This window comes from Sabethes cyaneus, chromosome 1 (assembly GCF_943734655.1).
Source record: "Sabethes cyaneus chromosome 1, idSabCyanKW18_F2, whole genome shotgun sequence".
Lineage (NCBI taxonomy): Eukaryota > Metazoa > Arthropoda > Insecta > Diptera > Culicidae > Sabethes > Sabethes cyaneus.
This window is the reverse complement of record NC_071353.1, coordinates 31,104,975-31,131,401: the sequence shown is the minus strand read 5'-3', so window position 1 is coordinate 31,131,401 and position 26,427 is coordinate 31,104,975. Positions and strand designations below refer to the sequence as shown.

The 26,427-nt window shown below is 38.6% G+C and overlaps 2 protein-coding genes across 8 annotated transcripts in view; both read right to left on the bottom strand.

The window, feature by feature from the left end:
* The window catches only part of LOC128739734 (torso-like protein), a 42,450-nt gene extending 26,207 nt beyond the window's left edge, over window positions 1-16,243 (bottom strand). Inside the window, exons 1-2 of one of the 7 annotated variants that reach the window (XM_053835401.1) lie at window positions 15,242-16,243; window positions 5,709-6,186 (exon numbers count right to left, since the gene is read on the bottom strand). The gene's annotated coding sequence lies outside the window, so the exon portion shown is untranslated. Of the gene's footprint in view, window positions 1-5,708; window positions 6,187-7,446; window positions 7,470-15,241 lie in introns of those variants that run through there. The other 6 variants (XM_053835330.1, XM_053835267.1, XM_053835459.1 and 3 more) reach the window with 6 other exon arrangements.
* Window positions 16,244-23,400: 7,157 nt separating this feature from the next.
* Window positions 23,401-24,921, bottom strand: LOC128744821 (peroxisomal membrane protein PEX16). The gene is made up of 4 exons (XM_053842023.1): window positions 24,665-24,921; window positions 24,349-24,601; window positions 23,902-24,282; window positions 23,401-23,834 (listed from the first exon to the last, which is right to left on the bottom strand). The coding sequence occupies exons 1-4, from the start codon at window positions 24,786-24,788 to the stop codon at window positions 23,585-23,587; spliced, it is 1,008 nt and encodes a 335-aa protein (XP_053697998.1). The 5' UTR covers window positions 24,789-24,921; the 3' UTR covers window positions 23,401-23,584.
* Between the last annotated feature and the right edge of the window lie 1,506 nt (window positions 24,922-26,427).

The window sequence follows — 26,427 nt, the reverse complement described above, 5'->3', positions numbered from 1 at the left end:
GTTATATTTTATTCTCTTAAAATTTTAAAAGGATCTCAAATCGGTATCATCTAGTTCATTTTCTACAGCATTTTTTAGTGATGCAATTTAATGTAGAAAGTAGGACACCCTTTAGGTGATGGAACGGAAGCTAACCTAGGAATGTCTACAAACGATAACGATAACTAGATTGTTATAATTATCACGGCATTACGCTGGTAGACGCCGCCTACAAGGTACTCTTCCAGGTTTTGTTACGTCATATATCCCCAATAGCGTGAGAATACGTGCTACTATGAATCAAATTTTCACTCTCCGAAATTTTCTCCAGAAATGTGGGGAGAACAACGTGCCCGCACGTCATATTTCCGTAGATTTCAGAGCAGCAGACGATAAAGTCGAGCTCGAACAGCTATGGCAGACAATGCACGGGAAGTGTTTTCCGAACAAATTGACGCGGCTGATCAAAGCTACCCTGGAGCGAGTGATGTGCCACTCTCGTGTCCCTTCGAATCGCGCGTAGGGTTGCGGTAAGGGAATGGACTGTCCTGTCCCGGGCAACCATTTCTTCATGTTGCTTCATTTTCCGATATATCAGTCTTTAAAGACACCAATAGATAGAAAATTAAAGTTTACTTTATAAAGATGTTCACCAAAATATCGATATCAACCGTCATCTTCGAAAATAAATATCAATTTCTGTCGCCAATTCGTTATTAATCTTTACGTATTTTTTTTTTGTTTTTATTTTTGGCTCGGGCATGTTTCGAACCCATGCAATTTCTAAACTGTACCACTAATCCTCAGATCTACGACTATTCTTGGGGAGCTTAGATAAAAATGGCAATCATATTCTAAAGGACCCCATGCATGTATTAACATATTGGCGAATTCCTCTATGTACGAGAGTCGCGAACTAATTTGGCGAAACTGGCAGAAGATGTTTGGGTTCAGTGCTCAGTTCAAATGATTCGGCCTACATATTGTTAATTTCGGGTTGAACATACATCATATATGCACATGTATACGTATCGATGCCATTCTTCATTATTCTTTGTCAATGTTAAAAGATACAAGGGTATCAAAACAGAAGTAGTTTTAGATAAATATCTGCGAAGAAAATTAAAGTTTTTGCGTACTGAACGAAATTTAATGTAATATCTTTAAAGATTTTTATCAAATTACTGACAAAGAAAATTTTTTAAATGCGAGTATCAATTTATGAAGGAGTTGAAATATTCGTATCGATATTATTGAAAATTAAACGTAAAAATTTATCGTCACAAAGCTTTAGTTTTGCATAAAGAACTACAAAGGAATTTCACGAGTGGTAGACCGGGGTATGTTATTCAACATCGCTATTAAAGGTGTGATCCGGTGAGCGGGCATCGAAACGAAAGGATGAGTTCGTATATCTCTGGTCACCGCTGACAATAAGACGAGTAAGAAGATCCATCGACGCATTCAAGCTGGAAGTCGAGCCTACCCAACAAACATTTTTTTGAATAGTAGTTTATTCAACCATTGTATAGCTAATTACCGGGTAACAAGCGCTTGATAAGCTGTTATTCAACGAAAATGTTTTTCCTTCCGCAAAACGCTTCGATTAAGGAGCATACGCCACTGCACAAAACTGACGATGTACAAAGCGCTAATCAGACCGGTGGTTCTCTATGGATTTGATACAGTAACTTTGCTTCCGGAAGATGTACGTCATAAGTGGCACTTAGTGTATATACTTGGCGAAAGTTTGGGGACTACAGTGGGCCGGCCACGTCGTTAGGATACCGGACCGTTCTCTTCAAGAACCCTGCCAACATCAACACCAGGAACACTGTTCTAGATGGCTTGACCAGGGTGAAACCTATCTGCGTGTGTCGAAACGCTCAATGAATTAGCGACGAGAAGCTCAGAACCGAGTACAGTGGAGAGGTATTTTTGATACGGCAAGAACCATGCGGATCTCGGCTGGTGGAATTAAGTATGAAGTAAGAGCTTGCGGACAGCATGTTGTATTAGAGTATGCAATAATGTTGATCACCTTTTTGAATTTGGTCAAGCTTCTCATATGTTTAATATGTTTGTTTTAATTGCTTCATTAAGACACTTTGTCAGATGTTTTATAATAAAAAAACAAACAAATTGGCCAATCCACTCAATCCGGGTTCATGTGTTTGTTCCTAAATTACATTTAATTTAAAGAAAGCAAAGTCTGTGCGTTACATTTCATTAGGTTTTTTATTCGACAGACTTTGCGGCCAACCGTTCGTAACAGGTCAATTTGGGGCCGGTGCACAGTGGTCCGAAAGTCCAAAAAGCTGGCAGAAATGTCAAAACGAACTCCTAGAGGGTAGGTGACTTCTACAAAGTTGGTTGAAATACTCAGGAGATCTTTGTGATATCATTCAACTAGTACTTAACCCTTAAATTATAGGTTAACTCTTTAATACGCGTTATTGCCATAATATAATTTAATTATTGGTTAAGTTTTTCAGTAATGGTTGAGACGATTTGATAACTCTCAGTTGCATTATAAGGCACTGAAAGGTTGGATAACATTACATTTTCATTTAATTGTTATCCTTTAATTGCTTAAGTAGTTTTTTTATTGAAAGGTTACACTTGAAAAGCTGATGTAATTTGACAAACGAGATATGACGATCAGCGACTGTCTGATTGTATCAGACTTCATAACTGCACTGTTCACGGCTGTAAATATGGATTCTATAACATTAGCCCTAATACCACTAGCCCGAAAACAACTAGCGCGAATAACACAAGCCCGAATGTAACACATACCCGAATGTAACACGTGCCCGAATGTAATACTAGCCCGAATGTAACGCTAGGCCGAATGTAACACTAGCCCGAATGTAACAGTAGCCCGAATGTAACATAAGCCCGAATGTAACACAAGCCCGAATGCAGCACGAGGCCGAAGGTAATACCAGCACGAATATAACACAAGCCCGAAAGTAACATTAGGAGCTCCGTAACCACAAGGTTGCAGAATTTGCTGGCTGCGAAGTCTGTTGTATAAAAACAGAAGTTGTACGGAGTGTAGCACCCAAGCTTTGCTTTCGGATCGGTGTTGCGAAACCCACACTCGTATGGTCTAATTTCCTCACAGACGCGTACTCATTATTTCGAAGTTCGACCCTCGGACTTATTTATTCATGCACTGCAACGAATTTTTGCGAGTGTGTATTTAGCTACGGTCGTCGCTCTCGTTCGTCGTTGAAGCCCAAGCTGCTGATACCAATTACTCGCGAGGATTCGTACTCCCGCTTATGAATAGAATCGAGGGCGAAGATGACGAAGAAAGGAAAAAGTAATACAAAATTTGTATCACAGTTCTTCATTAGCTTCACGGACAACTGATTGCTCATGAGTTTTTCGACTCGCGAATAAGCTACGCAGAAAGACAGTATGAGACTGTGCGTCCGTCAGTGTGTGGGTAGCAGAATATCTGCACACAGTAATGGCGGCTGTTTCTTTTACGACTGCGTGAGCGATGTAACCGTTGAATACTATGCTTCTCATGCTTTCTCGCGTGTGAGTAGGTATCGGTGACTTCTTGTTCGATTCGCAACATTGCTTTTGGTTTTATTAAATCCCAAGAATACTCAAGAATAAGACATACAACAATAGTAATTTAACTGCTGTTATTAATTATTATGTAAACTTTATTTGAAAACTAGCCTCGCTCTAACCTTGCCTATAAATACCAAAACAAAAGACCGCCGCTTATTCAGTTTGAAAGCCGCAAAAAGCGACTTCGCCGCTTTATATTTTACAAAAATTGAATCGATGCGAGGACTAGGGAAAACTAACTAGTGGTCAGTAGACCTAGGAAAACGAATAGACCTAAATAGATGTGATTTCTGAGGGGGGCTCCCCCCCCGCAGTTGCCGGCGCTTCCGACGGCGGGTCACCGGCGAACACTCGTCGTTGCCTACGGCCGGCTCGCCCTGAATAATCTAGGAAACATTTGCTACTAACATGGTAAAAAGGTCCCATATCTTATGAAAAGCATAACTCTTATCTGACTTAACCAAAATCAAAAGTTCAAAAATTGCTGAGTTCGAAAATCATAATTAGCGTAATTATCAACTTTGATCGGCTGGCTGCGAAGTCTGTTGTAGAAAAACAGAAGCTTAAGTTTTGAAACGGGGCGTAGCATCCAGGCTTTGCTTTCGGATCAGTGTTGTGAAGCTCACACTCATGTTGTCTAATTTCTTCACTCGCGCGTACTCATTTTAACAAAAACGCTGGCATAAGCATCGCTAGCTTCACGGGCAGCTGATTGAGCAATAAGTTTTTTTGACGCGCGAATAAGCTACGCAGAAAGACGGCGTGAGACTATGCGTCCGCGAGTGTGTGGGTACCAGAATGTCTGCACACAGCAAGGGCAGGTTTTTCTTTTATAACCGTAAGTGTAAGCGTTGAATGTTGTACCTTTCATACTCTCGCGTGTACGTTCGTTTTCGTACTATAAACCAAGTTTTATTATCAATGTATCGAAAAATAGCGAAATCTCTTTTATCTCCGAAAAAAGCTGGGAATTTATCGGGAATCGAACTGAGCTCGTTTGTCATGCTTCGTTAACAGCCGACGACGCCGCAAACCACAGAGCCACAGCTACTGCATACCAAGTAGGCCATAATTGCACAAGTCTACTTTCTCTTCATATAATCTTCGCAACCCATTTTCATCGGTAACGATGTCAGACAACAACCGTGCATCAAATGGGTTTTGATGCAAGACAGTTACGAATGTGCTCGCGTAGAAAATACAAACCATTCGTAATAACAGCATTTGCGGTGGACAATAAGCTTACGAATGTTTTTAAATGGTACGAAATTATTTTTATCAGCTACAAATATAGCGTTATGAATGTTTTTTAAAAAAAAATACGAAATTATATTCTCAGTGTAGATGCTATTTGGGAAGTCGTGATCCTCTCCAATTTCAAACACCTTCTTATACAAGAACTTGGAACTAAAATTAAAAATCATCACATCTTTTTCTGCTGGATACCTGCCCATTGCGGCATTATTGACAACAAAAAAGTTAATCGATTTAGCCAATCGATTGGTGAATAAAAATCTATGTGCAGTAAATCTGTCAAGATGCGATAGAATGACTCAATATTCAAATGAATCTATTTTTGGAATATATTTGGTACCTCCATAACTGCATGCTACGAGGCTGAGAATTCGAAATTAAATCAAATATTAATATTTTATTTATTTTTTTTAATTTTATTTCAACGGACAAAGTTGCTATGTAGCTGTGGGAAAAGCCGATTTGAGTTGACAACATTGACATCATTCTCAAATCGACATAAAACGGCACAGAATAAGTTATGGAAGCACAGTGACAATTCCTTGATAAATGCTCCTTTCAAACAATTTATCACTTCACTTTATATACAAAATAAACTCTGAAAACTTATCACAAGTGTTAATATTGGTTTGAACTTTTAAAATTATTATGCTAAAAATACTTATAAATTCATTCATATTTTAAAATATTTAAGATGTGTACTTCGTTTTGTCCAGCCCAGTGTATAAAAGTAGTATATGTATACTACTGTGTATACTAAAGTAGTTGCATTCTTGCAATCAAACAAAAAAATGTTTAATTGAAAAAAGCGAATTGCTTTGACACTGTTGCTTTCTCCATCAGTTAATCGAAATAAGGTTTGCAGAACATAAATTGCTTACCGTTAGTTGTGACTGTCACCAATAATTGTGGCCAGTTGTTTGTTTACTTCCAATTGCGCCAGCTAGGTAATTCAGCTCGTTTCGTAGAAATTCAGTTGCCGAAACTGGCTTGGTTTATTTTTGCCTTTTGAACCGAATGCTTTTCACTCCATTTCTTCATTCAACTTATTTCTTTCCTACGACCATCATCACTATGGCCCACCTTTGTTGATGGCACCGATATTTTTGTTTTACATAAAACACTTTATTTTTAGCAGCAACAGCAAAACACTCTCTGCTTCTCCTGAAGTATTTTAAAATAACTCCTTTCTGGGACTGCCGGTCACACTTTACCTCATTTCCATTACAATCGCAGTGTAGTTGTTTGGAGGGAGCGATCGGCGAACGCGATCTTCTTCAGCTTGCTACTGTCAATTGTGACGCCTGCCAGACACCGACACTATGAATTTCTTCTAACGTGATCACCAAAACTGACTGACTGCCGTTCAGAGTAAAAAAAAAAAACAAAGTAGATTGGGAGTAAGCACTTTTAAAAAGACTACAAGTATACGAGGTCCATCAGCGGCTACAGTCTTTGGAGGCTGTGATGAACAACCGGTCTCGTTTTACGCCAAGGTTCACCTAGCAACTTCAACCATTATTTTCAATGATTTCCCACCACCACAACCACCATTACTATCAACATCATCATTATCCCGTTCAATAGGGCACCGTTCCATTCAATATCTCTCTCGTCACGGTCTCGGCCTAGGAGTCCAAAGCGATTATCTAACCTATTATGGAAGTTGCTATATGCCAATTATAGCAACAACGTTTCCGCTTTTGATTCACCTTCAGAACTAGATTGAAACGAACTTAGCTAGCCTAAAATAAATGGATTATGTAATTTTATATTGTGGGAACTCCTCTTGGGGTTGCGTTAAAGGGTTTATAATTCTATCTCGAAGGTCTAACAGCTAGTGTCAGATTTTCACGGCACCGGAAGAGAAAAATAGATCATAATTAATATTAAATATATTTTAAAACACTGGCTTCTTGAATTTTGACTGTCTATCAAGCTAAATAGTAATTTCCTTCAAAACGAATGAAACTGCGGACCCGAAGGAAACAGACAACCGTATCCGTTGACTGAAAAACTAGTGAGAGCGTGTCCGACACTAATTTCATGGCTTGCAGCCGCCAGGTAAAACAGTAATTCAAGCAGCACAGCTGGTTGTGATCAAATCTTCAAAATTTGCAAATTGAAGTTGAAAAAAAAAATGGTTCAAAATGTGGCACCATTAAGATGAAAGTTTAAATTTCAATGAAACTCGGACTTCCGGAATGCTCGCAAAGGCGGGCAAACCGAAGCCATGCTTCCATCTAAAGTGCATCAGAGATGGTTCGAGGTCACTTTCTTGAGTTCGAGTGCTTTGCTCAAGCTTTGTCTGCTGCCAGCCGCCATCATACCACACGCGAACTGCCGCGCCGCGACGCCCGCAATGATGACCGGTAGCGAGTGAGCGATGATGGTTAAGCTAATTTTGCCTTGTTTACTGAGCTGCAACTTCTATTCCATTGTGGTGTCGGTCAGTTTAGTAGAATGGTAGTAGAATTGTAAATAGCAAACAATTTGTATTTTTTGCCTGCTGGCCAACAGTCCGACAGTTCAATGTTGAACGTTTTGCAACCTGTAGCATGTGCAGAATTACCACTCTATTTCATTCATGTCCCAGTGCAGTGGCAATACTCTACTCACCCGTTCGTTAGATATTGACGTTCTGAACCTCATGGTTCATATGAGTTAAGTGAATAAAAAAATAACAACAGTGTTATATTTCCGCCTCGCGCTGTTATGGTTGAATTTTTTTGGCAAAACGATACTTTCGGTGCTATCTGATATGAGCGTTTTGAAGGGGTTTTGGTGTTTCTTGAAAGAAGTTCTGCGGTGTGTGTAGGAAATGTGACAAGCACTGGCATTCAGTTGTAAATGACGATAAAAAATTAAATGGTCGGATCAATCATCTACAGTAATATTTGAAGTACATTAGGCGTTGTCATCGCTCCAACAGCTACTGAAGCAAATTCGATCACATATCCAGTTCGAACATTGCAGCCAAAAGCAAAGGCTCGGTGTTACATTCCATTTTTGGAACCTAACCTGCTTTAATTTGACAGGTTACTAAAGAAAAATCTCGTTGGGCAATCTCATAAATGGCAGAACCATAAAAGATGGAATCAACAACAATAAATATTATCAAATTGATACAAGCAATACTATTTAGGGCATTATTTAAGCAACAAAAGCTACAACAGCTACGGCCGAGATTCGAGCATTCGACGACTGGCTTGTTAGTCCCCAGCATCGTATCTCGAAGGACGCTCATTGTTATTCAAGTAACAATAAGAGCTGAATTGCGAGGTTAATTGCTGTTTAATGACTGATGTAAAGTTTTTAACGTTGTTTAAAATAAAAGTTAAATTTTATTATAGCAATTAATACCTATATAGTTCCGAGCTTTTCCACAAAGCTAGTTAATAAGCCACCAATCGTAAGACAATTCATCTGAACTTGTTTAAAGATGTCGAAAGGTTGTTTAGTAGTCTTTAGCAGACTTCGTACCATTGAATGTCACAATTAAACATCAATTAACTGGCTTTGAGACCGCCCAGTCAGCTTCGAGGTACGATGCTGGTCTAACAAGCCAGTCGTTGTACGTTCGAATCTCGGCTAGGCGGTGCTGCTAGATAGAGCAGGACTTTTGCACTAGCCCCGTAACTGTCCTGTACTCTAAAAACCGGCCGCGAAGTCTGTCGATAAAGAAGGGTCAAGTCTCAGAAAGACGTTTAAGGCCACAGCTTTTTTAAATGGCTTTGAAATGGATTGGATTCAACGCGCCATACAGTTACCACTTAGTGAACCTTAGCCATCGAGCTACCGAACTCCTCTCTACAAGCTTGTTATAAAACAGTTGAGCAGACTGTTATTTGACTAATTTGAGTCATTAATAAGTTGATATTACTAAAAGTGTCTGACTACCTCCTCGCAGTTCTAACTGGAATGCAAGTAACCAACGTAAAGATTGAGTAACTTATTCCGATGGGATTGCTGGTCGCATACTGACAGGGGAATTAGGTTTTCTTCTGCGGACGCCCCAGTTTTGAATTCAGGTCTTGACATAGCTGCGAAACATTGGCGTTCGTCACAAGCTATGCAAGTCGGCACCATTAAAAACTTTAGCAGCGAACGACATAAAAAGTAATTCGGAATGAAACAATTGGCAAAGCTCCAGGTGATGAAAACGGACCTTAGATTGGAAACAGTGAATACGGAATTGTCGGCTTCTGAATTTCCTTAGAAATGACTGATCAACCCTCGAATGTGTAGATGCAACGTGCACAGCGCTGAGCTTGTGAGTATCGATGATAATAAAGATGAATTTACATGATCATCATCGAGGACTACAATGCTTAGGCCGGGCAGGAGAAGGTCGACTTCGCCGCCTACAAGAACATGACCATACGTAGTACCTTCTTCCAGCATAATTCTTCCACAACATCGAAATCACAAATCTACCACGATTCTACGATACTACAATACAATGCCGGCGATCGTCGCAGTATAACCTTATGCAACTGAAGCAACCTGATGTCATCAAAAGCTACGCGTCATTCGCCGAAGACGTGCCTCCGATCGAAACAGAACTGGGCGAAGCCTTACTTGGCCTATTAGAGCACCAATGAAACAGCTTTCAACAGCATAGCGAAGAATTGTTAGGCCACGTGGAATCGAATCGACAAAACGAATGGTTCGATGAGCGTTAAGCGCACACCCGCAAGGTGGAGGTAATTTACTATTTTCTTTTCATTTTCGTTATCATTATCAAGTGCTTGCTGGAGCATCGTTGCGATTTACGGGTTTGCTTTTTTCAGCAGGTGGGTATGAGTTAGTCGCGTATGGTCTATTTGCAGTCTGGTTAACAAGCGCTGTTTTGCGACGTTCTCTCGATCGATCCAACGACTTGTATCGGCTTTGATTTCACGAAGTTCCACATCGCGAGTTGCAAACCACTGCCTTTCCCAGTGTTGTCGATTGTTCTGTTTTTCGAGTGGTTTACTGGGGATAGGTTTGTTGCATCGTTAGCGAGTCGTTCGGCTTCCTCGTTGCCTAGTATTCCTCAAGAGATGCCGTTATTTCCGCATACTCTGTTCATCAATTTAAAAGCTGGGTATGATAGTGTAAACCGACAAGTGTTTGGAAAAATTAGCGACGCAAACAGCCTGCTGGGGACACTTGTTAGACTAATCTATGCCGCGATGGATGGGATTCAGTGTTCTATGAGTACTTTGAGTGGACTCTCGGACCCTTCGTGCTGCTCTTTAACATTGCGCTAGAAAGTGTTCTAAGGCGAGAGTGTGGGCACAATTTTCAACAAATCCGGTCAATTGATCTGCCAGGTCGATAACCTTCGACAGAACATTTAAGACGGTAAAATATCAGTACTGGTACAGTACTTAAACGCGAGGTAGAGAAATTTGTAATGAGGCGTTTGGTCATGACATGACGCGTTTCTTGTAATCGTGCATTTAAGAAACCTAAGCACACCTCACGCATAATTTAAATACACAACACGAGCCGGCCCGTCGACTTAAAAGACGGTAATGCCTCCAAATCTCAACGATAAACAAAATAAGCTGGCCAAATACCTTATCCCGGAATCAGTTGCTCAGATGGTTTATACGGAAACTGGAAGCAAAGAGGATGAAGAGGAATAGATTCGTGAGAAGTTATCCAGCGATCGACAACGGACCAAATCTTTGTGCTGCGAGAGATCCTCCAAAATTGTCGCGAATACCAAGTCCCTACGCACCTATTCATTGATTTCAAGGCCGCCTACGATACTATCGACCGTAAAGAGCTATGGAAAATTATGGACGAAAACGGCTTTCCCGGGACGCTGACAAACCTGATTAAGGCCACGATGAATGGTGTTTGGTGATGTGTGAGGATTTCTGACGCGTTATCAAGCCCATTTGAAACACGCAGGGGACTTCGACAAGGCGATGTCATTTCCTTTCTTCTGCTTAACATCGCTATTGGAGGTGTTATGGAACGTGCGAGTTTTAACATGCGGTGTTCGATCTTCAATACATTTAGTCAATTTATCTATTTTTCTGACGACGTGGACATTGTCAGCAGGACGCTCCAGGCGGTTGCTGATGAGTCCACCAAACTGAAACGTGAAGCAGTGAAGGTTGGATTAGCGGTGAAAACGTCTAAAACCAAGTGTTCGCATAGGCAATAGTACCAAAGTGGCACACTTTGATCATTTCTAGTCACTGCAACCTATTTATGACTGAAATTAGTCATTAATCGGTTACCACAACTAGTTTATAACTACTGTGCTAGTAGGGTACGTTAGTAGACGGGGACGAGTTCGAGGTGGCGGACGAATTTACATAGCTTGGGTCGTTGATGACGTCGGATAACAATTGCAGCAGAAAAATACGCAAACGTATTCTTGCCGAATGTCGTGCTTACTACGGATTCCACAAGACCCTAAGGTCTGGTAAGCATCACCCCGTACCAAAGGTACCATGTAGAAAACGCTAGTAAGACCGGTAGTCCTCTACGGGCACGAAACTCGAAGTTGAAAATGCTCGACGAGGACTTCAAAGCACTGACCGTTTTTGAACATCGCGTGCTTAGGGCCATTTTTGGCGGTACAGTGGGATTTCGAATTTGGCATGGTTCCATTTTGGCAACAAAAGTATCCGTTTTTGGCAACACAAAATATTTCACTTCAAAAAATATGTTTAAATATCAGTCTGTTTCCGCATACATGCTTTAAATAACGAAAAAATGATGCCCACAGTGTGTTCATGAACAAAAGTTTGCAATTTTAGAATGTTTCGAACAAAAATATTTTTATTGCCGTAGGACTACGTCTTACCGCAGGTTGGCGAAAACTTATTTGCACTATCCGTCCGGTGTCTCGGCGGACTTTTCAAGCATAAATGTTTTTTTTGACCAAACCACTATGGGCCAGAAATTAAAATTTCGGGACACATGTATTTGCGGTTAAACGGCATGTCTCAGCTCAATGTGGTCTTCGGCAACTTTTTGAATGAAAAAATGATGCATCTTTTGAAGGGGTCGTCCAATATTTAGGTGTTACTTTAACAACAATTTAAGTAATAACTTTTTGAGTACATTTTTTTCACCTTTTTGGTTTTAAAATATTAAAGATAAACCAATTTCAAGTATTTTTCTTGAAGATATCAAACTTCTACCTTTTACCCATTTTCAGCAATAGACCTTTGTTTATAAACGACCCCTCAAATCACATTCCTTCTTGTAACATGTTTATTTCAACAGACAGCTCAATGTGATGTTCTAGACAACATTTTGCACATAAAAGAGGAATATTTTTGCTAAAGACTGTTTTGCTTTTTCTGCATTAATTAATAAGATATGACTGTTTTTAGGTTAAAAACTGTCTAATGAAAAATGTGTATTTTTTCAAGGGTGGTGTCTTCGGAGAAGTAAAATAATAAAATATAGCGCATCTTCCTGCACTATTAGGGTGACCATGAATTCACCTATTAGGGTGATACAAACTTTTGTTTTCTTAATTAATTTAAAAAAAAAGTTTTTTTCTCCAAAAGTTGCAGAACATACTAAAATAAGCAACTTTGCTGAATAAAGTAACTATCTATCTCTTACCGGTTGCGAAATATAATGATGTGTTAAAAAAGAGCACTTAAAAATCAATTACACTCAATAACTTTGCACGTGATTATTTTATTGCTTTCAAATGTTCTACAAAGTTATTCAGTATGTTGAAATACATATTTTCTGTGAAGACCGTTGACGCTAGGATGCATATTTATTAAGTTATAAAATGTATGAAAAAAAAATCCGCTCTATTCCCAGGTATTCCCAGCCATGATATTCCCAGGTATTCTCTGAAATACATATTTGGGCAGATAGCTTTAATAATTCCCTACAAATTGGTATGCAAGATAATTGCAGATACTTGCAGATGGCTAAGATATTTGGATTTTTCATCAGACGGTTTTTAACCTAAAATCAATTATATCTTATTAATTAATGCATATAAAGCAAAACAGTCTTCAGCAAAAATATTCCTCTTTTATGTGGAAAATATTTTCTAGAACATCATATTGAGCTGTCTGTTGAAACAAATATGTTACAAGAAGAAATGTGATTTGAGGGGTCGTTTATAAACAAATGTCTATTGCTGAAAATTGGTAAAAGGTAGAAGTTTCATATCTTCAGAAAAATTACTTGAAGTTGGTTTATCTTTAATATTTTGAAACCAAAAAGATAAAAAAAAGGTTTACTCAAAAAGTTATTACTTTAATTGTTGTTTAAGTAACGCTTAAATATTGGACGACCCCTTCAAAAGATGCATCAATTTTTTATTCAAAAAGTTGCCGAAGACCTCGTTGAGCTGAGACATGCCGTTTAACCGCAAATATTTTTGTCCCGAAATTGTAATTTCTGGCCCATAGTGCAAACCTTGTGATTTTAGTCATGACCTTGAAATGCGGTCAGGCATATATTAATATTTTTTGAAACGATGGTTCTACAATTGATGAAGGGACAGTAAGGGAAAGTAATGGAGAAGAATTTTTTAGGAGTGGTGGGGAAATAGTGGAAAGGAAGGCGGGGGGGGTAATAGGTAGCTACGCTTAACAAGTTGTCGTTGTGACTCCTACCTTTTGTCTAATGCACCCGCCAGGGCATGTGGCTCGCTGGTACCCGAGTACCTATGAACCACAGAGGTGCTGAACAAAAGGAGACTACACAACCCCTCTTATTAATGTACCGACAAGGGTTGGGCTATTTTTAGATACAAATTGTGCCTCTTCCTCCACCTACTGTAAAAACCAACTTTGTGATCTTCATTACTTTCCCTTAACCTTCATCAATTGTAAAACCATCGTTTCAAAAAATATTATAAAATGGTTGCAATCGTTGATTAATAATATATAGTCAATTTCTAACGCATTTACATACAATTTTTTCATATCAAAAAAGGGTCTCGATTTTGGCAACATAGGCGATACACATTTGGTGCCAAATTCGAAATCCTACTGTACATGTAAGAACGGTGATGGAGGAGAAGGATGAACCACGAGCTGGTGGTGTAGCTCCTCGGCAATCCCAAAGTCCAGAATGTTGCTGAAGCTGGAAGAGTACAATGAGTGGGACATGTTGTGAGAATGCCGGACAACTCCGCAAAAATGGTGTTCACCTCGAATCCGGTTGGTACCAGACGCAGGTGCTAGCGTGCTCGTTGGTTAGCCCAAGTGAAGCAAGACCTGGAAAGTGTGGAAATGCTCTTTGAGACAAACGAAATATGTTGAGCTTTTCCACTGAGTTACTGCGCTCAGTTACGCTCACTTACGCTTATTCCACGACCGATAATTGGTAAGGGCTCATGAGACGACAGTTGTGTGCGTTACACCATAGAAGCAAAAAAATCTGTACACGTTACGTATGAACCATTTATAGAGCTAAATGCTAAATTTACGTCTGTAAACCTGTAATTTTTTCGTTAGCAAACCAATTTATTGATAATAAAGTTTACAGTCCTTTATGAGCGTTAATAGAAAAATAATTCAATACTCAATTCAGAAAGATTGTAGATTACATTCAACTCTACGAGTGTTTCATACATGATTTTTATAGATTTTGCTTCTGTTAGGCATTGCATTACATCTACAATGAGCGTAATTGATCGCAGCATCCCTGCTTTCCGGGTCGTCCGCAAGGCCCCAATTTTCGATTGAAATATATTTTTTGTTTCCTATTTTTTGTACTAGTTTTTTTATGCCACCGATTTTTTATCACCAAAAATTTCGCTAATCTTGGCGTATCATATATGTATGTTTAAGCCAATTAGCATGAAAAGCAGGTTTCGTTGTTCAATTGGTTTATAAAGTTTAAGTATATTTTAGCAATTTTCATTCGGCACCATCTTCGATCGTGACGAGGCTTTATGAATAGTGTCCAATTAAAGTAAAAAAATGCACAGTAACAAGCTTGCTGCATTCTATAAGATTTGCTGAAAATTAAATTTTACCTATCTCACCGCCAAGCTCCACTAATTCAATCACTATTAAGTTAAATTTCAATTTCAATATAAAGATCAACTAATTTATTAGATTCAAGTGTCGATAACTCTCTACGCGTTTTATCAAATTCTATCTAAAAAGGTTACCCAAAAGTGAACTATCCGCTCTAATACCGAATCGACTTCATGCAGTGCCGCATTGCCGCACGGATTTGTTTTTCAGGCAAAGGAAGAAATATCGCGTTCCTTTCGTTTGCGTTGCTGTTGTGCATTGTACAAAAAAAAATACAGCTGCCCGCACCTAAAGTAATAAATAGATTTATGCTGGCGCTTGGCGGGCCAATTTTTGCCTTTGAGCATAATTTACCGGCTAGATTGGAAGTCAATTGCAAGATTGTACAATCGCCTGCCTTGGACTCCGATACCTATGCCGTGTACTGTACGTACAGTTTATGACGATTAGAAACAGCTACTCTACTTTGCCATTTGCAGCCTAATGAAAACGCGATTCGCTCATCATCTTCAACGAGTTACGCTCACCGCTTTATGCGTTTTGTTGATCAATTACAGCAAACTTCACGACATCTAGGTCAAACCAAAATTGCACTGCTCTTCGGTATGCAGAACTTGTTTTTTAATTCACTATTCACTCTCCGCGCTACCTTACTTGCCAGTGCCACCGACGCAGTACACAAACAGGCTGATCTCTGCGCTTTACTACCGCCAATTATCTTTAAAATACTTCCAAACACATAATGCAGTTTAGGTTTCACAAGATCTTCGGCAGTCCTTGTTGCTGCATCATCAGCTTCAGCCAATCTTTTCTAGCAGTACGCCAGCATATTTAACCATGCGTCACCACGAAATTGCAGCGGCCGATATTTTACGAGGTGTCATAAAACTTTGAAGCATATGGCACTGAGTATAGTCGACTTCACGTGTCGCGTTCAACTGCTTCTAAACAGCTCCGAACCGTGCCCAGAACCTGAACCACCAGACACTGCCAAGCCACCGAAAACCGTTCTTGATCGAACCGCTGCCCGTCGAATACTGATCAGCAGCTGAGAGCAACTTCGACTGTGAAGTTCTTCTATAAGTAGCCCGCAACATGCGGGCTTCCGAGTTCTTCGTCAATCGCAATGGTTGTGTGCAGGTTGCTGTGTGTAGCTATGATATAGAACCACTCGACAAATAGTAGTCCCGGTGTGCCGCCAAGCCATCGATACTGACTATGAAACTCAAACAATTACAGATAGGTGAAAAAAACACCGTCGCGACGCGAACCACCACACTCTGTTCTGTCGCGATGTGCGGCTGTAAACAAACTGAACCAGCGATGAGCGTTCGTGAAGAAAACCATTTAATCGTTGCGTGCACATGTGAGACGACATTATTTTGGCGCTGTACGGCCCCGAACTTCACTTTCGATGCACCATGCGTACGAGCGCCTCAAGAACGCAGCGGCTTATATGACCGGAATGGATAAGTTAAGTCGATGGGGGAGATCACACTTGTCACTTGTCAGTAGCTAAGTGGACACTCACTTGTTCAAATCTGGCAAAGTAACTGGTGACGAAAGACAGCTGGTTCTAAGGGTAGAAGTGTTGTAATGTCGGCCTAGTCCGTTGACAATAATGTGGTTACATTTCAATGTCAGATTGAACTAGATGGAATATGGTTGAAAAAAGTTCCCACCATTGTTTCTTCTGGTTTGCAAATAAAACTCAAAGGACAATGCAACACCTGGTCGAAGTGGAAAGCAATACACCCTGTAGAGTACGTTGGGGCAAAAGGAAAATCACAATTGTCTTATGCGGAAATATAACCGAATTGAAGATGTTTGCATTGTACGGGGTAGCAGCCCCATGGTGCCATAAATACAAAAGGTAAAATTATACTTTCTTCGACAATATTGTAAATAATAATTAACTCTACAATTGGCCGATAAACTGCTTTTTCGATTTTTTTTTCGCTGAGATGCTGTAGTCAACTGAACTAGGAAACGAACAAAAGTCGAACTCGAAAAATGCTGCATGTTTCAAATTTTACAGACGTGCTAATACCTATAGAATCGTCAAATTGGCTGCAAAAGATAAAAAAAACACTTAAAATGTTGGCAGCAATTCCACGAAAATAAGTCCTATCAAAATTTAAAATTAAGGCAACCTAAACAATCTGAGGTGTATCATTAACCCATTATGACCCAGCGTATGATATATGATACCTCGTCTTCAAAACCTGTTTACTGCTGAATTTCAATAGTTAGCATTGTTAATATATCACTACAAGAGAGATAAGACATCATTCTGATATGTGTGTGATATAATTTGTCAGTTTTTGTCATTCCATCTGTATTTTCAACAGTGCAAAGTTGTGACAAATGGCGGAAAAAAAGTTGAAAAAATGGCGAAAAAATTTTTGTCTCCAAAACGCATGAAAAAGTCTACATTTAGTGACGAAACATTACCTGACATGTAAATTAGTATTTATATGTAAAGTCTATCACAAAATTCGATAAGAAATCTGTAAAAAACTTTGTAATTTGTTTGTTTGAAACTGAGCCTATAAAATATTTAACCTGCGATATTTTGGCCTTGAAAGCATTCCAAATGACGATTTTGCGTTTCCCGACACATTCGAGCCATAATATAATAGATTACAGAGTTTCACTTCATTTGGTCCAAATTTAGGTATACCCGGGTCATAATGCGTTAACACTGCTACAAATGCGCGAGGCAGAGGCGGCTAGGACGCTTCAAGCATTTGCCGGTATATTGACAGCACTTCATATACAGGGGTAAGACAAATTGATCGGAACAGGCAAAATTTTGACGAAATTCAAACAGCCAACAGACATTTTTAGGTGAAACCAATTGAATTGTGTGGGGAAATTTTTCTAGGTTTTCTAAAATATTCCAAGATTCGCTGTGGCCAGTGAACACCGGGTTATTCCAGGTTGTCCGAGGATATGTCAAAAACTGATTTTTTTCATCGCTTGTATCTTTGTCTGTCATGGAAATTTATTATTTATTAACCTATTTATTTATTAATATTTTCATTTAGTTCCAAAACTAGATTTAAATTCAGTCGATTGGTGAAAAGAGAACGAAGATCCCTCGAGAAACAACTGAGATATGGCCATTTAGTGAAATTAATTCTGGAAATGTTGCCAGTAACTTCATACCTTTATGGCCATTTTAAAATATGACTGAAACCATACCAGATACCAAAATCGATTCAAGAATTTACGAGAACTGAAAATTCTGAAGTTTGACATCCATATTAATCTGGTTTCGGATATTCCCTAAAACGGCCGCTTCTGCCGGGGGACCTAAAATCTGCTACAGGGTTATCATGGCGAGCTGCGGACCTGGAAATGATTCGAGTGTAAGTGAAGTGGCTCATAACACCTTCAAGTTTGATACTCATATTGATACGGTTTGCGTCATGTCCTAAAATAGTCAGAACAATAGATCTTCTCTTTTCACCAATCGACTGAAAATGAAGAAATAAAATATGTATATTATTAAATTTCCACGACAAAAAAAGATAGGTACAGGCGATGATAAAAATCAGTTTTTGACATACCCCTAAACATTCCAGTATCTCCAGTGTCCACTGGCTACTGCGAATCTGAAATTTTTTAGAAAAATTTACCCGTCCGCGAAAAATTTACCGAATGCAATTAGTTTAATTTAAAAGTGATTTATTTTGTAGAAGTTATGGCCGTTTGAATTTCATCAAAATTTTGCCTGTCCCGATCATTTTGACCCCTGTACCTCAACATATAAAGAAGCTGAAACCCTTTTGGTCTGCTGTTGAAGTGCAGGAATCTTCAATCTTTCAAATAGGGCATTGGGCAGGGATGGTTCGATCACTTTGACTCAATTTTGATTCATTTAACAGTAGCGTCTCTGCCGAGCAAAATTCGACAAAGTGATGTATGGGACATTAGTAGAACTAGTTATTATCTACAATTTTTCTGAACAAAGTTTTGTTGTATCTTTTGTATTTACGGTGCTACAATGCTAGTACCTCTTTAGTAACTAATGAGTTACTAGCATTGTAGAATTGTATCTACAAAAGATACCGTAAAACTTTTTTTAGCAAAATTGTAGATAATAACTTGTTCTATAAATGTCCCATATACTACCTTGTCAAATTTTGCTCGGTTGAGACGGTACTGTCAAATGAATCAAAATTGAGTCAGTGATCCAACCATCCCTGGCATTGGGTGGAGTTGTTTGCTCAAGAAACTACGGTGGACGCAGGCATAGCACCATCCATGGCGTTATTCGAAGGATTGCTGTATAATTGTTATGATTATGGCTTACGGCCTGCTGAAAATAGGATATACGTAGGTAGAAAATAGAATCACATGTCTAAAATATAGTCACCGGAAGCTTATCATTTATCGCGCCTATAACTTAAATTTAAAGGGTTTTGATTACTACCAATATGCATTCAGATATTCAGTAAATGTTATTAAACCAATTGGTTTACCAAAATATGAAAAACTTGTCTCTAACAAATAGAGTTGCAATATTATTCATGAATATTGGAGTGTCCCAAAATAGCATTATGTCAGAAAACCCAAGGCTTACCCTTCAAATGATAGCTTAGAGTGTCACAACAAAACTTTTATATGGGGTCGCTCATTTGAGTTTTATAAAAAAAGGCATTTTTCAGGATTTTTTGAAACGTTGGTTCTACAATTGATGAAGGGACGGTAGGGGAAAGAAAAGAAAATTTTTGGAGAAGGAGGGGAAGAGTGGAAAGGAAAGGAGAGGGGGGGGATATTGGTAGCTACGCTTGATAAGTAGTCATTTTGACTCCTACCTTTTGTCCAATGCTGGAAGGTGCATGAGTCGAACCAAGCTATAATCTGAGCTTATTGTGCCATGACACATATTGTGCCTCTTCCTACATCTATTGCAGATTACCACCGAGTGAGAAGTTTAAATCTAACTGGTTTTTACTGGCAGGACGACGACACTATGCCGGCCCTTACGACTTGCAAGGTACTGCACGTGACGTTGTTCGTCTGTCAGCGTGTGTTAGCCGCGTTTCTCGGCGCGGATTTTCGAGGGAAGGCCCCGTTCCTATGAAATAGATGAAATTCAAGTTTTTAGGCTTGACCTTGAAATGCGGTCATGGCAAGCGTAGCTACCAATATCCCTCCCCTCCTTTCCTTTCCGCTCTTCCCCTCCTTCACCAACATAGTTTCAAAAAATATTAATATATATGTATGACCGCATTTCAAGGTCAAGACTAAAAACTTGAGAATAGTCTATTTTTCAGGAGTAAATTCAAAAAAAATTTTTTAGCAATGTTAAAGTAGGTGAAACAATATACTTAACTATTTTTTTCACAATCATTGAGATCTGATACACTCATAAAAAAGTTATGGGGGTATGTCTGGAGTCATATTTGGTTACAGAAATTTATTGAATTCGGCAAAATTTTGAAATTTTATTGAAATAAACGTCAAAACAGGGTATCGAACAGTGTCTCAGAGCAACGTAGCTATACTGTATGGATGGGCAATTTTATGACGAACAACTTTGTCGAAGATAGTATGGACGTATGTTCAAATCTCGCTGAGATATTTACGATTTTATGAAGGCGGAACAGAACACGTTTCTGTAATTTTCAAGTTTTAGCAGGTTTATGTGAAAGAGGTGGGTGACAAAACTTGAACTATTTATTCTAAACGTCACCTACGTTTTTAATAACAGGAAATATGCACTGTAAACACAATTGGTGCTGTTTAAGCTCAAGAATCACTTTTAAAAAGGGCGTATTTATTTTATTAGGTACTATCAAAAATCGTATCTCGGATACTAGGTTTGCTCCAAAATGATGTCTAAGCGTGAGTTGCAGAAAATTTATTTTTAAACATGAAAAAATAAACACTGAAAAAATCTCACCATTTTCTAAAGTGCGACCCCTAAATCGCTTCAACCAACGTTGACGCCATATGAAAGTTTTGTTGTGACACCCTAAGCTATCATTTGAGGGGTGACCCCCGGTTTTTTTGGCATAGTGTTATTTTGGGACACTCTAATGAATATCGTTCACACGTTTGAAGATAGTGTTGGCAAATTTGCCGTGTTTTTCTCTTTGTGTCTGTACATAACAGTGTCTACAGTCAGAATAAGTAAGTTAAAATCGGTAAAATCCCGGGATAGCCGGTATAGGGAAGTGTTGAATCATGCTTTGGATTAGAGTTTTATATCTCGTTAGATTAAATTCTGCCCCCTTTCGTGTCCGTAGTGTTTCATGTTCAACCTTATGAAACGTTCAGCGCGTTAAAAAGTTCATCATGTAGAGTAACCAACCTATTTTTGACACCATCAGCAGCTGTACATAATTTGGACACTTCCATTTGATTTTGCTGTAAGTGTCCAAGTTATGTACAGCTGCTGACGGGGTCCAAAATACGTTGGTTACCCTAATGGTAAACGATTTTGATTACGATGTTAAAAAGTAAAGCCTAAGTGCTACATTCCGTTATCGTTATTTGACCTTTTGTTTTTTTACGGCAGACTTCGCAGTCAGCTGTTAGGGTACAGGACAACTGCGGAGCTAATGTACGCTCGTATTGATTCTAACTGTCCCTTCGAGATTCGAACATACGGCGACTGGCTTGTTAGACCACGGTTGCACCTCGAGGTCAGCTGGGACGTCAGAAGTTACGATTAGGATTTTACTCGTTTTTCTATATGGACACAGCATTTAATTATTCTAGATTTTAAATTTGTGACATCCATGGGCACTGAATGTTCTTATGTTGCATGATGGTTAGTTTGATTTTTCAATAAAAAAATCAAAACATTGATGGGGTTTTCTGCAGTGTCACAAACTAACAGTTATTACTATAATAAAACGTGCACAAAATGTAAACATTTACATAAACTTTGACAAAAAATAAACAAGATTGCAGTTACTTTTGGATGATACAAGGAGAAAAATATGCGAAGAAAGTTTTTAATATTGTACTTTTTTTGTTATCAGCAGAATTGGTTAGATATAATATTTACAACCTCTTTCTAAACGAAAGAAATCGACACTTTTGCCCCACATCACTCAACTAATTGAATTTGGTAACAATTGATTGATTTGCTGCGGAGCACCGCATGTTTGATGCAATGTTAAAACCACCTGTAGTCGGCGGGTAAGATAATTCGCATGAAACTGTGATCGGTTTGCAGCTATGGAAAAGCAAAACCGGCAAAGTACACGTTTTTGATTTACATAAAAGGTTAACCGTAATTTAGAAGGCTTTGGAAGTCGAAAATGGGTACCGACCAATACTACAACGAGTTTCAATACTCAAAATGCTCAACTTGAGACAAGGGTCGAGTAATGATATTCTGCGGTGGGGGCGTTGAATTTATTTTTCAGTGTTCTTATATTTCACAATATGAAGAAAGCTGTAATGATGATAAATTTATTCGCTATTTCAATTAAATGTTTCAAATATCTGGTTAGGGGGAAACTTGTAATTAACAAATCGATATTGATATTAGATAAATAGATGCCAGTTGATAGATATTTGGTTGGAAAGTAGCTTTTCTAGACACTGATTTCGTGTAAGATCGAATGGTTCGTACTGTCGTCCAGTATGAATAAAAAACATTCGCACATAGTCTCTGGGATTCCTCGTACATATAGGAATCGTATGGAGAAATTATGCAGAAGATTCGCACAGAATGTCTTTCTTATAGAACCAGGATTTTCATATGAGAATTCAATAGCTTGAATCTTCGGGATACCTATAACTCGCTAAAAGAATAGCCTTTACTCTGAAATAGAAATCCTCGGGACTCTGAAAGTAAGGGGTAGATTATGTCAATAGTGCATTTGGATCTAGCGGGTTCAATAGTGAATTATAAGCTGGTGCAATCTAAACAGACCAAACTTTATGGTAGACTTATAAGTCTATAAATTATGAATCCAGGAGGAATTTTCAAAAATGTATTTTCTTTTTCTTAACAATTTATGGAATGAAGTTAGATATATTCGACTGTAAATAAGACGTTATGATTGGTTTCTAATTTACAACATCGAATTTTAATCATTTAATAAGATAAATAAACAATGCGTGGTGGTTGCAATTATCCACGCAATGGTTTTACAAAAGAAATTCTATAAGAAAAAAATTCTATATAAATACAAAGATTAAAATACTATATGGCAAAGAATTTTTTGTCCCTTTTGAATTAGACTTCATTGCGTCAACTGCTGAAAATGTTAGCCAAGAATATCATCACTTAGGGCACTTCAAATTTCAAATTTTTTGACCCCTATCTGTGTTAAACGGTCAATTTATTCAATTAGTGCCATCTAAACAATCAAACTCTTGCTTCGTTGGATTTCCCATCGTTTGCATACACTCGCGTTCTGGGCATGAGAGTCGTAAATTTAAAACAACTGCCATCGCTCCAGAAGAACAATCCAACGGCTGATTTCGAATTAGATTCAATTGATTAGATTAAATTACGGCATGCACTAAATTCACCTTCAATTTCAAAACGGTTTTGATTTTCTCTCATTTCTGTTTTAGCTCTGCTTTTACTGCGTTGATTATTTTATTACTAGCAACTTTATTCATGAAAATAATTAAATCATTATACAATGATTGATTCCTCCAATCCCGTACTTAAAATAAACCTTTAACCGTACAATTTCAACGAATCATTATATATTAATCTTATCATACAAATTCATAAATCACCCACCACAGTCATTCGGTTGCGTCATGAACTTGCCTCACAGTCGATATACTTAGCTTGACCACATGTAGAAGTATGTTTCCTGCCAGTGTGGAATGTAGGATCGAAGCAAACCGGTGATCGTTCCCGTAAGTGGTACGTTGTTACCGATCCGTGTAAGCAAACCGGCTATTTTTTCCTTGCTGTACTGGTCATAAAAGGGCGATCTCAGCAGGTACAATAGCATCGCAACACAGCGTCTGGATAGCTCCGCCTTTTGCTCTTTGGATAGATCCTCTCGATTTTTGTAGTAAATCCGCAAGCTGAAAAAAGGTTGCAAATTTCAGCTCTAATCAACTAATTCAATCAATCATGCTATTCTATTAATACCTAGCCACATCGATAGCCATTGGAACCAGATAGGATTTCCAACTTTGCATTCCAAATCGTCGAATGCACGCCAAGTGCACCAACGGTTTTACAATGTACATCAATTCGGCCGTGCGAATAAACCGACCCTCATATTGCACTATCTGCACTCCGGGCTCATGCTTTAGTGGTTTCCAGTTGCGAGCAACAATAGGCGGAGCACCTTCAACTTTTCGCATAACGCGTCCCGACCGCTTCAGCACAACGGTAGGACCTTCAGTCTGAAAAGAGGCATTGTCCTTTGCCGGTTGCTCTAGCGCACTGCGATTCAGTGCAGGAATTGGAGGATTCTTGACAATGTTGTTTCGACAAAACAAAGTAAGGATTAAACGGCCGATGCATCTGCGAATGCAAAGAACGAATCATTTAAATAAATTTAGATTACGTATATTATGTTAGTAAACTTACTTAACTGTTTGCACAACGACAATCACAAACCAGCGCCCTCGTGAGCCCCACAGCTTTTGGGCCGACAGTTCAATGAACACCTCGCAGTATTCTAGTGTTGTCAAAATGATCTTGACCCTGCGAGCAACGGGGCCCGTGTCTCCACAGGGAACAGAGCCTTTCGCTCTTTCGATGATCCGATCATTGTAGAACACCAAAAGATTCGACAAAGAGTACACCAACTCAGAAACAGCTGAAGATTTGTTAATTTTTCCTGAAATAAAATGCATTTAACCATGCTCCTTATTTTAGAACAATTTGTGTTTTGCTCGTTTACCGGCTACGAAGTAGGATAACCATTTTGCCGCTGTTTCTACGTCGCCGAGAGCGGACGGGTTGCTGGAAACCCATTTGACGTACTTCTCATACAAACCGCTCAATTCCATCCAATTCACGGACATAACTGATAATTTTTTTTCGGGCAATGTGTATCGTTCCACTATACCCGGGATTTAATCTTAATATTAAAGCAAACTGCTTTGTATTTTTTCCAGCAAAATGAAGAACAAATCAATTAAATGCGTTCGGGTTCGGTACCTCCTGGCAAACTACGAATAGAAATAGAAGTAAACAAGGAAGAAGAAACGCATGAATGAATTAAAATTGACATTTGGCTGTTTAGAGCTTTGTCCCTCTGTTTTCGACCGACTGTGCAAGGGGCAACCCGATGGAAAATAGGTAGATAATTGTAATATTGCAAATTGCGTCAAAAACGAAAGAATATTGTAAACAATGCATGCTTTCTGCAAGTTTCTTGCATTTGGGTTTTTGATACAAATAGCAATACAACTTTGTTATTATACAGTGAGATACTTTTTTTTCCAAAAATTTAAAAAAAAATTTCATGATAGCTACCAACAGCTCGAGCTCCTTCATCTATTTGAAAGGTACCCAAGTATCAATTTCAGGCTGATCAAACGCTTTTATAGCTGATTTTAGTCAACCTGTGGCTGAACTATGGTTAAGTTCAGAAATAAAAACCTTTTTTCAACTCCTAAACATTTAGCTCTGGTGATTTAATCAAGCTTCGGGGTTGTTATTAGCTGCTTTGGAAGCTGCAATGAAGCTTATTAGAGGTTTTTGCGCGCTTTTAAATAACCAATTTGCGTAATGCTGTCAGTTCTACTTTTAGAATGAGAAATAGTTTTGCGATGCTTTTCTAGTCGCTTAATCAACGTCTAATCAACCTTTATGCAACCAAAAAAAAATCTATTTTTATAATTTAAAAAAATGGAACATGTCATTTTTATTTTGTCGTGAACATGTTTCGAAAGCGATATTTTTAATTTCGAATAACTTTAATTGGTATAAGTAAGCTAATTAACAATGCATGACTTTTTTGGGGAATTGAACCCGCCAGCTTTAAAAACAACCTTGAAATCCGTTCTGCGATACTCCGTTGATTCCCGGCACGTACCGCCAGCAAAAAATTATTTTCTAGAGGGTATTCACGCACCCACCTGCCGCCAGCATAATAATCACTATTCTGGTATCCAAAAAATACAAAATATATTTACAAATATACCTTAACCAATATCCATAATACCCCAACACTTAATTATAATTCTAGCATGTGAAATTTTTGCGAAAAAAACAGCTGTGAGGAAGGTTTCTAGATACAGCAACAGAGGCTACCGTCAAACCAGTATGTCCCGCTCAACCATCTAGACGGACCTCTTTGCTGTTTTTGGACTGATTTGGAACGATTTGGAAAACTGGAGACCTTCGACGCCAGACGGACATTACATCAATCTGGTGTGACCTACTTCAATCTGAACAATTTTAATCTGAATTTCGGTAATATTAATGCATTCACATTAAACAAAGATGCAAACGTCATAGATAATTAACATATAAGTTCACTGGACAAATTGGAAAATGCAAAAATAAGTAATATGTTTCCAGGGAGACGAAATTGTCAAACCAACTCGAGCACGTAACGAAAATCATGGGTAATAAGCGTCAGATTATGTACCTTACTGTTCAGTTTTAGTTGTTTTAGGGTGATCCAACTAGAAATTCGGCACTAGAACCAAAGAT